This window comes from Perca flavescens, chromosome 23, assembly GCF_004354835.1.
Source record: "Perca flavescens isolate YP-PL-M2 chromosome 23, PFLA_1.0, whole genome shotgun sequence".
NCBI classification, from domain to species: Eukaryota; Metazoa; Chordata; class Actinopteri; order Perciformes; family Percidae; genus Perca; species Perca flavescens.
The window spans coordinates 24,280,603-24,292,615 of record NC_041353.1 but is presented as its reverse complement, the minus strand read 5'-3'; the positions used below and the strand labels follow the sequence as shown (position 1 = coordinate 24,292,615).

Genomic DNA, 12,013 nt, shown 5'->3' with positions numbered 1-12,013 from the left:
TCATTGTCACCAGTTAGCGTGGAGCATTAACCAATTAGACCACATTATCTATTGATGTAATATTTCATCATCATTCTTTAATGTTACATTTTTTTGCAATCACTTTGCTACTAATTTCAGAACCTGGACGTCATTTTTAAAACTCTAGACACAACTCACAACGGTCATCACTTGTAACACAGACTGTCCAGTGTTCAAAACACTGCATTGTGCATTCATATCTTTAAAGAAATCTTGCACTTGTGTTGAACGAGAGTATGTGAAAATCCAAAAAACAATTAAAAATTATTTTCCTGCTTTTTGAAATATTTTTGCTTTTTGAAATGTATTTGTATTAATCCAAAAGACAGCTAAAACTATACTTCTGCTTTTGAAATATATCAGCTCAAGAACAGTGGAGTGGAGCTTCTCCTTTTGACATGAGTTGACCCAAAAACAGCTAAAACATATTTCTGCTCTTGAGACTATAATACTGCCTTTGATTTTGGTTTTAGTGTGAGTTGCTGTGTGAAGCTGCCTATTTGACCCTGCAGTCGGAAAGAGGAAGTGTCTCCAAGAGGCTTCAGATGTATAAGTTGCTTTGTGTAACTGTCTGTCTGAACCTGCACAGCTGGAAAGAGGAAGTGTTGTTGGGGCCTTGTATACATGCACTTGGGGGGTTAGGCTCTGGGTGCATACAGGAGTGTAAAAGGTTACTGCTCTGACCTATTGATCAATGCAGTCGAACTGAGCCGTTAGATTCTATGTTAGATAGCAACATGCATATGTATAAAGGAAATATCGTCATATGAGATGGTTTCTACGTATATCCAACCTGATGCTTGCTTTAAGACTGTATTACCATGTAAGGTGAAACAAATGCGATAAAACACACCTCGCTGTGATGGGGGGTTGAACCCCAAGAAATTACATATAAAAATGGGTGCTTTGCCAAAAAGCGCTCTCTCTCCCTTGGGCTCGTTTTCTGCTCTTTTGACCAAGACTCTACGAGTAGGGACCTCCTGTGTCTTAGAGCATTTTTTGAGTGATTAAACTCTGTTCATTTTTCCATTTATTTTGTTTGCTTGTTAACTTTTTGCTTTTTTAAAAAAAAATAATAAAACCACCTGTGTTCGTCTTGAGCAAGGTGACCCAAAAAACCTTGTGAGTCTTTTTTTGCTCTTTTAGAAGACTTTCTTTCCTTTTTTCTTCTTTTTTGCCACTTGCCCGTGTGAGCGGGGACCCCCCGAAAGGGGAAGTGGTGGCCTCCTCTTTAACCGTGCGGTTTGCAGCAACCCCGGGGACCGACCTGACAAGCAGACCTTTGATTCTCCAGCTGAGCGGAAACCTCTGTGACCACGGCAGAGGCAGCTGTCCGAGTGTGAGTAATCAATTGTAATTGTTTGGTTGTAAAGATCTTCTGTGTGCTGTGTATTTCACATACGGGGGACATCTAGGTTGTCAATCAAAAGCCTCTTGTCTTGTCATCGGGTTTCCACTGAAGTAGAACCCGAGTGAAAAGGGGGTGTGTGTCTCTCTAAAATTAATCTAAACCATAGGGAAGTATTTCAATTAATTCATCTGAACCTATTAATATTTATAATACAATATTTATAATATTTGAACCTATAATGTTTTAGTACCTACAGTATTAAATATAGGGAAGTATCTGAAATAACTCCTTTAATATAGGCTTAACCATCCGCCCCGCTGACAGTATCTGTAACGGCTGTACGGCAGAAGAGGGCTTAGAGGGCGAGGGTTATCTAGAGGGAGAAAGGGAGTTGGCTTTAAAAGAAAAAGTGATACCATGACTGGATAACTGTCAAATCGTTCCACACTTGCACAATCATTGGTTCAAAAAACTAATTTATGCTGAAATACCACTGAAACGTTACTTTAGATCACCCACACACAAGCTGATGATGAATAGACAATCATCTGAAATGTAATGTGTGAATTGCTTTTTGAAATAGTAGTACTTTGATGTTAAGTTGTGTCATACTGAACAGGTGATCTTTGTTAAATGAACAAATGATCTTTGGTTTATGTGTATTGTATCCAAGCAACTGAAAAAAGTGTATTTTGATCATTGGTTGTGAGTTTTTTGTCTAGAGTTCTGAAAGTAAAAAACTGTAATTGTTTAGTATATATTGGAATTCTTCTTACGTGATGATGCATGAATTATGAAAGCCTGAGTCAAAACATGTTTTTAATGTGTTTTTACTCTTCTTAGGGCATGGAAAAAAACAAATCACTTTTATTTTCATTTTCATATGTGATGATGTTGGGCTATTTTAATTCCAAAGGCCAAGGGAACTTTATCAGGATACATAGTATCCTGGATCCATGAAATAACTGGCCTTTAAAAATAAAAATCTGCCTGCCTCTATGGGAATTTAACATAGGGGTGTACTTACTTATGCCCCCTGTATTTTAAGGAAGAACATTTATTTATTTACGATACATTATTCATTCACAAAGAAATTTGGTGTCCATAAAGGTTGTATTTTTCCTAATTTTTTTAATTAGGGCATTAAGATCAATTTCCAAAGATGATTTTTTTATTCCTCTTTTTAGTCAACTTTAGCATGGGTGTCCTAATTTTTTCTCATGACTGTATATATACTTTATTTATAGAGTACTGTATGTCTGTTGTCGTTGCAAATGAGAATTTGTTCTCAATTGACTTACCTGGATAAATAAAGGTTAATATATATATATATATATATATATATACGCCCTAAACGCCCCTGCGCCATGCGCTTCACACCGTCCGCTTAGTTCGTTAAAATGGGTCCCATAGTGTGGAATGTGGACCTTTGTCATGATTAAAAGAAACCAATGTTGGCTGTATCCTCTTTCTTTACAAACAGAAACATAAAAACGACATTCAAGTCTTCAGGGAGCTGTGTAAAGTCTGTGTTTCTGTTGTTTGCCGAGAAAGAGTTACACAATGTACAGTAACTAGCTAGCCGTTTCTCCTTCCGCCAGTCATGAAGCTATGCTAGTTTAATCGTGTCATGACTAAGCTCCACACTAGAAGATGTAACTTGAAAATGTGACAGTGGGTAGACCGTTAAAAAAATGACAAAAGTCAATACTTATATTTTTTCACTCTTCTCAACTGTTTCTCCTGCATTCAATCTTTATCCTAAGCTAGGCTACACACATCTTGACTCCAGCTCTGTAAGACAAGATATTTGTGAATAAAAAATAGTTTTTGATTTCGGACAGAGCTATGCTAGCTGTGTCTAGTCTTCATCAAGCTAGGCTAAACACTAACCTGACTCCGCCAGATGGATCGCTTCGCATTTGCTCGGCATATCCATCTGGGAACATTCCTTTGGAGAACTTTTGGGAAGGGGCAAAAATACTGGTTAGCTGATTGGATAAACCATCTGTCTATCACCTATGTTGGTGATAGACGGGCCAAATCTGCCAATCAGATCAAACTCTTGCCGAAACGGGAGGAGAGCAAAAACATCTTTTCCTCCGAGAAAAGCCTCCAGTGCCGTTTTCTGTTCTTCTTTCAATGAAGGAATACTTCGCAAAAAACTTTCATTCGTGGAAGCTGCCACGTTGTTTGGACTAACGCTTTTCGTAACGTCACACCTAAACCCGCCTCAAAACCAACGCTGATTGGTCGGTCAATTTTCTCTATCTCAAGATGCCAGACTGATCTGGGAGTGGAAAACTGGAGCTCGCCAAATCAGGACACTCTCAGGAGCTAAAGACATCCTGGCTCCAGCTTTGTACTACGCACAGGCACAAGAGTGCTATTAATCTTCTCTAACTCTCAGAAAGAAATACAAATGTTGGACTATCTTTTTTTTAAATGGACAATAGAGCACCACCAGGTAGACACATACAGTCTGTAAGAGTTTGTTTCCATAAAATGAAGGAAGAAGAGCCAGTTTCATCACTGGACTGACTTGCCGGCCTGCCTGCTGCTTCTGTTACATCTCTAATAGGAGGAAATGGCGAGTGGCGAGGAGAGCATCCAGCCCTGTGGGAGTTTAACTCAATCACAGCTCTGGTCAATTATGAATGAGAACTAACTCAAGCATCAGTCAGCTCTGCAGTTATCTGTCCGTGAGTCAGCCATCAGTCACTAACTCCATCATTTTGCTATTTGTGGGAATGCTGTTTCAACATCATCTGAAACAGCCCTTTTGCCCCTCAAGGCCAAAGTGCCCTTTTTTGGTCGAGATTTTTTTTTCTTTGACGATGGTCCGTTTAAGATGAATATTTAACAATAATAATTAGCTAGATAAAACGACCTAAACCTCCATATCACATGATGACCAGGGTTATTGCGTGACACATGTCCGCTTCCTGCCAGGCGCGCCACTTGTTGTGTTCTTTTGAAATGAATGAGAATGCATGCATGCACATGTGGTTTGTTTTAGAGGCCTCTAGCTGCTGCTGCTAGATAACAAGTCTCCCCCAGGATGAAAACAGCCAGCAGGCAGCTAACTTTGAAGTGGTGACATTTCGCGGTAATTGCACGAGCTGCCGCGGCCACAATTACTCATCGTGTGATAGGGTTATAGCGTCACCGTTTCATTCTCTGATACACAAGAGAAGACAGCAAAAGTTCTCTGTAGGTTAACAGAAGTGTGTGTGTGTGTGTGTGTGTGTGTGTGTGTGTGTGTGTGTTTATTGTATAGAATAGTGGAAATAAAAGAAGTAATAAAATAATCCTAAAATAATATATATTGTAATGATCTTATCATCCACTGGGTACACACAAATATCTTATTTAGGTATAAGAATGCCTTCATGTTATGCTACCTTGCTTATGGAAGTTGTGAATCTGTTGCATTCCAGTCTGTATAATCTCTGACCAAAGCCTCTCATCTGTTTTAATTGGTATCATAAATTGGTATAATATCTTGTTCCACTGTTTTCCTCCCTAAAGATATATCGGAGTGAACCTACCTTGAACCAGTCCTCCTTTCCTCTGGTGCCTCTTGTCTTTCCACTCTCACATCCTCCAGCTCAGACAACGTCAACTGGCGGCCCGCGGGCCACATGCGGCCCGCCAAAGCTTTTAGTCTGGCCCGCAGAGTAATCATGAATTCACGAAATGTAAAGAGAAAAAAATGCGTTCTGTTATTTATCATTTCAAGCATTTAGAGCAAAAACCCAGCCCCCTGTATTTACATCTCTATTCACATGCCGGGATTCTCTACTCTACTCTCTCGAGCTCCACTGAGCCGAGATGTGTGTGTGCGTTAATTTAACACGCAGCACCTGACTGGGAACGATACAGAGACAGTTACCAACGGCCGCTGGGGCAGATGAACTTGCGCTGTCTCTTTTCTGTAAATAGGCTACAATACTCATCAATGCACTCACCTGTAGACCGGCATCAACATGTAGAAAGCGATAGTTCAATCTGCTCTGTCTGCTCAGTCCACTCTTATCCACCGCGCTGTTTTTTACGCAAACACAGCTCTACTCTACAGACACAGCTCTACTCTACAGACACAGCTCTACTCTACAGACACAGCTCTACTCTACAGACACAGCTCTACTCTACAGACACAGCTCTACTCTACAGACACAGCTCTACTCTACAGACACAGCTCTACTCTACAGACACAGCTCTACTCTACAGACACAGCTCTACTCTACAGACACAGCTCTACTCTACAAACACAGCTCTACTCTACAGACACAGCTCTACTCTACAGACACAGCTCTACTCTACAGACACAGCTCTACTCTGCAAATAGCGAATGTTTACAAACAAGCTAAAACAAAAGCTGTCGGTTTGTAGTCTAACTGTTTATCTTAGTTTGCCAGGAATCTGGAAATTTGGACACATTCTTGTAAACCTCACTGCTGGCTGAACAAACCAAACTCCGCTGGAGCGGTAAATCTATGGAGGTATTATAAGTGGCTACTTAATATGCACGTGAATGACGCGATCGTCATGTTCGAGTTCTTCATTCTTGATGAAGATGATGATGGTTGTATTATTTTGCAACAGCATCTTTCATTGCAAATGAGGCATACATGACGAGTGCATAGTCATTCATGATTAAAGCTGGGCTTTTGGCTTTTCCACGTCAACTTTTGGCTTCAGCCTCTTTGACAGTGACATGTTTACCTGACAACAGCCTTTCTTTCTGCAAGCATTTTCCACCAATCAGGATGCTGCATACTACAATAATGTTTCCATATCACAGACTTTAACCATCACTCCTCAGTGAACTGCCTCCTAATCTGAGATCATCTTCTAGTTAAAGAGTCAGTTATCATTATGGAGTTACCATGTTTTTTAGGAGTTTGCTCAAACTAATACATGTAAAAGAAAAAGAAAAAAATAATAGCATTAATTCAGTAAGAAAGTGAAAATTTCAAACAAGAATAGGCATATTAGGTATAAATACATTTTATTTTCTTTATTTGAAAGTCCGGCCCCCAGAGTGTCTGCTTAGAAAAATTCTGGCCCTTGAAAAAATGTTGTTGATGACCCCTGCTCTAGCTGAATGGAGCGATTGTTAGGAAATCTATTCTTGTCTCATTAAACCTTTAGAACATTGTGAACTGAACCCTGCTTCGTGTTGCTTTATAACAATCATACATTTTATTTATATAGCATATTTTTCAACACTCGTATCTCAATATATTGACTGATTAACTCAGAAAATTGACTAAGACTCCCAAAGTAATGAAAAACTTTAAAATATTGACTTAGAATCTCAATATATTGACATAATATCTCAAAATATTGAATAAGCATCTAAATATATTGACTTAGTATCTCAGAATATTGACTTAGTATCTCAATATATTGACTTAGTATCTCAGAATATTGACTTACAATCTCAATATATTGACTTAATATCTCAAAATATTGACTAAGTATCTCAATATATTGACTTGGAATCTCAATATATTGACTCAACATCTCAAAATAGGTCGACAGAGGTAAGAGGTAACTGTACACTTAACTTTCACAGCACCAATTTGTTTTTGTCACAGAATCATTCAGGATACAATTCCAGTTTTGGCAAAGTTATTTTTATTGCTTCTCATTTGCACAGAAATGTGTTGGTTTTAATCATTGGGTTCATAACACCAGCAGTTTTGAGAACAAGCTTATAATAATTTCATTAAAATGAAAAAAGGGAATGATGTAATGATTTATGAGGAACTGAGCTACAGAGGGGAACATGTTTCATAAGCCCTTAATTAACATCAATTGGAAAGTTAAGATGGTAACCAGTTACAGAGAAAGAGTGTAAAAGTGAAGAAGAAAAGTATGGACCAAAAAAGTATGTGAATATGTCTCTGTATAAAAAAACAGAACTGCAAACACAATCGCCGGTGATGTTGAGTTGATCATACAATTTGTGTGACTGGGCAGTGCTCTGGCTCATCCAGGAACAGTGTCTGGAACATATGGTTGTAGAAGGAGGGGTGGTAGAGGCAGGCCCTAGCACAGTCGGGGCTGAAGTTCAACTCCAGGATCTGAGGCTGCATCACTCGCTCACCTGGCCCGGGATCAGAAGGCACACAAATTAGATGAACAATGATTAGAATGCACAGAACTGATATCTGCAAGACCAGAGCCATGGCAACAGTTGCAAGTGCCCTGCTTGGCTTGTCTCCGGTTATTTTATGGTTCCGCAAATAAACCCGCGAGACCCATGCTCAATTTGTCGCTGCTCGACAAATGGAAGGAAGAACATTTATTTATTTACGATGCATTATTCATTCACAAAGAAAATTGGTGTCCTTAAAGTTTGGATTTTTCCTCATTTTTTTAATTAAGGCATTAAGATCAATTTCCAACAGATCATTTTATTCTTCTTCTTTTTAGTCAAATTTAGCATGGGTTCATAAAGTTATAAAGTTACTATTTTGTTAAATGTCTTGATGTCTGGTTGTGTTCATGTTGCAAGCTGTATGTTTTGTATTTTGTAAAAACATTTTTTTCTTTTATTGTTAAATCGCAAAAAGATAGTTTCTCGGCTCTAACTGCCAGTGTGGGACCATTTAACCAGCTAACCTAGTAACAAACCAGTCCATTTCCACTTGCTTGAGTGTTATCACACAGTGCAAAACACAACCATATTTTCCCCAAATCTTAGACTTGCTGCTCTTTTTTGCGGTATGTACTGAAAAGGCAAGTTAGCTCCTAATGAATGGGCAGCCATTCCATATCCAGTCCACATGATACAAGCGTGATCTAACCACATAACTCCTCACCCTATCCCAGCCTTTGTTCCAACTGCATGTTAAAAAGTTGAATGTCACAAACTGCACTGCAACCATTAAAAAGAAAGTTGCCTGTCATAGACATAGCTTTAGTGCTTTAGGGTGCAGATTGATATGACAGTCTGTACCCAGAAAACCAAAAAAAAGAAACTCAACATCAGACATGACATCAACATCAAAGATGGGAGGGCAAGGAAAATGGACATCAAGGTGTCAACGTAAGGGTAAGTAGGGTGTTGGAGGGACAGGAGGACAACAATCCTTCACATCACACATTCAGCTGAAGGCACAAAGGAGTTCTTTATGACAATGGAAGTGTCTTACCCCAGGGCAAAGTAAGTAACATACATTACACTTCAACAAATAACTGACATTTGGATGTATACCTCTAAAGGAACAAAGGTTGGGTGTAAAGGGAAAAGTCCATATTGGCATCGTATTAGTGTCTGAAAGCTAGAGTACTGGTTTAGCATGGAGGGACACTGTGAGAGTGTGTCAGATCCTCCCGGATGGGTGAACTGAGACTCCTGCTTGTTGGTGAACGGTTAATGATTGGTTAACATTTAACTTCATTGTGCTTTCTTTTGGAAGGCTGGCTGCCAAAAAAAACTTAGCGGCATCCCCCGAGAAGTTGAGACGGACTCAACTTCTGGAGAAAGTCTATCATGTTACCCACAATCAGACTTGGCAGTCTGTCTTGAGAAAATTTCACTTCCCCCAGCCTGCCTATGGTCCCCCGGTGGCTAGAAATGGTGATAGGTGTACCCCCCATCCCCTCTCTCCTACTCAAAACCATTTAAAGCTACAGACACAGAAATGGCACATCCTAAGGAAAGCTCATTGTGGGACTGGCTCTAGTGGCTGTAATTCTGCACCAAGGCTGAATTTCAGGAAAGAGACTTCAGATACAGTATTAGGGGACCACTAAGGTCTATATAAAAGAGACTTCAGATACAGTATTAGGGGACCACTAAAGTTTATATAAAAGAGACTTCAGATACAGTATTAGGGGACCACTAAGGTCTATATAAAAGAGACTTCAGATACAGTATTAGGGGACCACTAAGGTCTATATAAAAGAGACTTCAGATACAGTATTAGGGGACCACTAAGGTCTATATAAAAGCATCCAAGAGCACCATGTCATGGGACATTTAAAAAAACACTATGGAGGGAGAAAAAAAACTAAACACAAGTACTTAACTGCCCAGGAGTTTGTGTAACAGCTGAATGTTTCCTGCAACAAGCTCCAGCACAAACCTCAGTCCCTCCGTCTCCCTTTCTTTCTCTCTAAGAACAAATGCTCACCATTTTGCCCAGTACTCCACTTCAGCATGAGGTCTACAGCATAGATGGCCCGGGATGATGGGTAGGAACATATACCATAAGGAGCCGGTCGAGACGAGGCTGCCTGGAAGAACTCCTTCAACGCGGAAAATATCTCTGCCTGTGAGAGGTAGGGAAAGGAAAGAAGGAAGGAAGGAAAGTGTAAGGAATTACATTACATCCACATGTATGTGTTAGACAAAAAAGAAAACTGTGTTTAATGCATCATCACATATAAGACATACAAAGCATTGCTGCATTATGGAGTGACTTTTGCTCGCGGGAAAGAAAACATTTTATTAGGAACTAAAATAAAGACTGATATTGTACTACTCTCACCCACTCTAGACAGCATCACATTTTCTGATTACCATGACAGAAGTGAAAAGACAACAGAAGAAAAGGACATAATTAAAAAAAAAGGACCTGAACACGAGAAAACACACATTGTGAGGCTTGGGATACACTGGATGGTAAGCTGCCTGATCGACTGAACATAACTGCTCATCCCGACACAGAAAGACATAATAAGAGCTAAAAGGCAGGTATTAATTCCTTTTTCCAAGACTGTCCGGGAAAAGTTCCCGCAGTTGAAAAGGGCCAAGAGTTTACACTTACTTCTACCTCCTTCCATGGATACTGTGGGTACTGCTTCTCAAACATTGGGATGAACTCATCGTAGTGCACCTAGAGACAAGAGATTCAAATTCTTATTACCAGACTCATAAAACTGCACCTTCATGAAAACCGAATGCATTCATGTGAATGATAGTGATGAGTCCGCCTTGCTTTCACTTTTCTGTCCAGTTCATCCCAAACCAGCTCAGTGGGGTTTAAGTCTGGTGACTGTGCTGGCCCCTCCATGTTTTTAAGCATCTTGTTATTTTTTGCTAAGGTAGTTCTGGCATAGCTTGGACTTCTGTTTTGGGTCACTATCTTGCTGGAGAATGAACCCATGACCAACTAGGCGCATACCAGAGGGTACTTAGCCGTTTTGGTTCAGGGTGCCTTTCACTCTGTACAAATCACCGACCGTGGATCCAGCAAAACAGCCCCAGACCATCACGCTTCCTCCTCCATGTTTGAGTGTTGATGCCACACACTGAGGAACCATCCTTTCACCTACTCAACGGTGTACAAAAATCCTGCGTGATGAACCGAAGATTTCAAATTTTGATTCATCAGTCCATAGCACCTTCTTCCAGTCTTCAGTAGTCCATTGACGATGTTTCTTGGCCCAGGCAAGTCTCTTGTTCTTATTCTGACGTCTTAGCAATGGCTTTCTTGCTGGAACTGGACCTATCAAACCTGCAGCTCCAAGTCTTCTCATTCCAGTTGAAACTGAGACTTGTTTATTACGACCACTATTAAGCTGTGCTTGAAGCTGTCGTCCTGTGAGCCACCTATCACGCAAGCTGTTGACTCTCAGAAACTTGTCTTCTGATTCTGTTGTGGCTTTGGGTCTGCCAGACCTCTTCCTGTCAGAGTTTCCCCCAGTTTCTCGCAATGTCTCTGTAGGAAAGACCAACATTCTTAAGTGTTATGATGGTCTGTCTCTCTTCCATTGTTAACTACTTTCTGCAGTACAATACTGTTCAAATAATGCTCCCGAGGGTACAGTACCACAGTGTGTTCCAACAATACTTTAATACAAACAGAGGGGGTTGTAAGTAATCCAGACAAGTGTGAACACCTGTGGGAATTGGTAGCACCAACTTTCAAAGCTTGATCTACCTCCATTGCTGCAGAACAGCTTTACGTTGTTTACCAATTTCTTGTTCCCTGAAAAAGGCCTTTTTGTAAAATACTGAAATAACCATACTTTTTTTTATAACCTCAGACAGTTCACCACTTACCTTTGTACCATTTCAAGCTCTTCATTGGACTTGAACTGCTAAAATTTCAATTAAAAACTAGAAAAATTGGGGTGTTCTAAAACTTTTGACCAGTATTTATACTTATATTGTTTGTTCTATTTAACCTATTTGTTTAACTTATTTTAGAGAATATTTGACATGCACCTACAACACCAAAACAAATTCCTTGTATGTGTAAAAAACGTACTTGGCAATAAAGCTTTTCTGATTCGGATGATGCCGATGACGATGATGATGTCTCCTGAGGTGCAGTCGTTGGTGTAAAGGAAGAAGAGCTTTGGGGAGGACACACATCCCTGGTGCTTAGTACTGATGGTCCGGATGTGCTATCTGTATTTTGGGAGTTCTTTGCTGAGGTTTGCTCTGTCACCAAGAACAGTGAGCCGGAAGTCTGGATAGTTTCTGATGACGTTAGTTATCAGCCAGGTGCTGTAACCCTTCACTACTGCAGGCCTGAAGGATGTAAACTCCGACCAGAGCAAAGGAGGAAAACTCCCGGGGTGAAAAAGGCTTTGCAATTAATGAAAAGAGTTTCTAGATGAGGACTGCATGATTTTTTGTTAACACTGTTACATTTCTTTGATCCTTGTCCT

At 40.0% G+C, this 12,013-nt stretch overlaps 1 protein-coding gene across 1 annotated transcript in view; it reads right to left on the bottom strand.

The window, feature by feature from the left end:
* Positions 1-6,995: 6,995 nt before the first annotated feature.
* ttll12 (tubulin tyrosine ligase-like family, member 12) overlaps positions 6,996-12,013 on the bottom strand; it is a 63,097-nt gene continuing 58,079 nt past the window's right edge. Inside the window, exons 12-14 of the mRNA XM_028570388.1 lie at positions 10,162-10,230; positions 9,526-9,664; positions 6,996-7,490 (exon numbers count right to left, since the gene is read on the bottom strand). Coding sequence (XP_028426189.1) covers positions 7,339-7,490; positions 9,526-9,664; positions 10,162-10,230 — 360 coding nt within the window. The 3' untranslated portion in view covers positions 6,996-7,338. The remainder of the gene's footprint in view (positions 7,491-9,525; positions 9,665-10,161; positions 10,231-12,013) is intronic.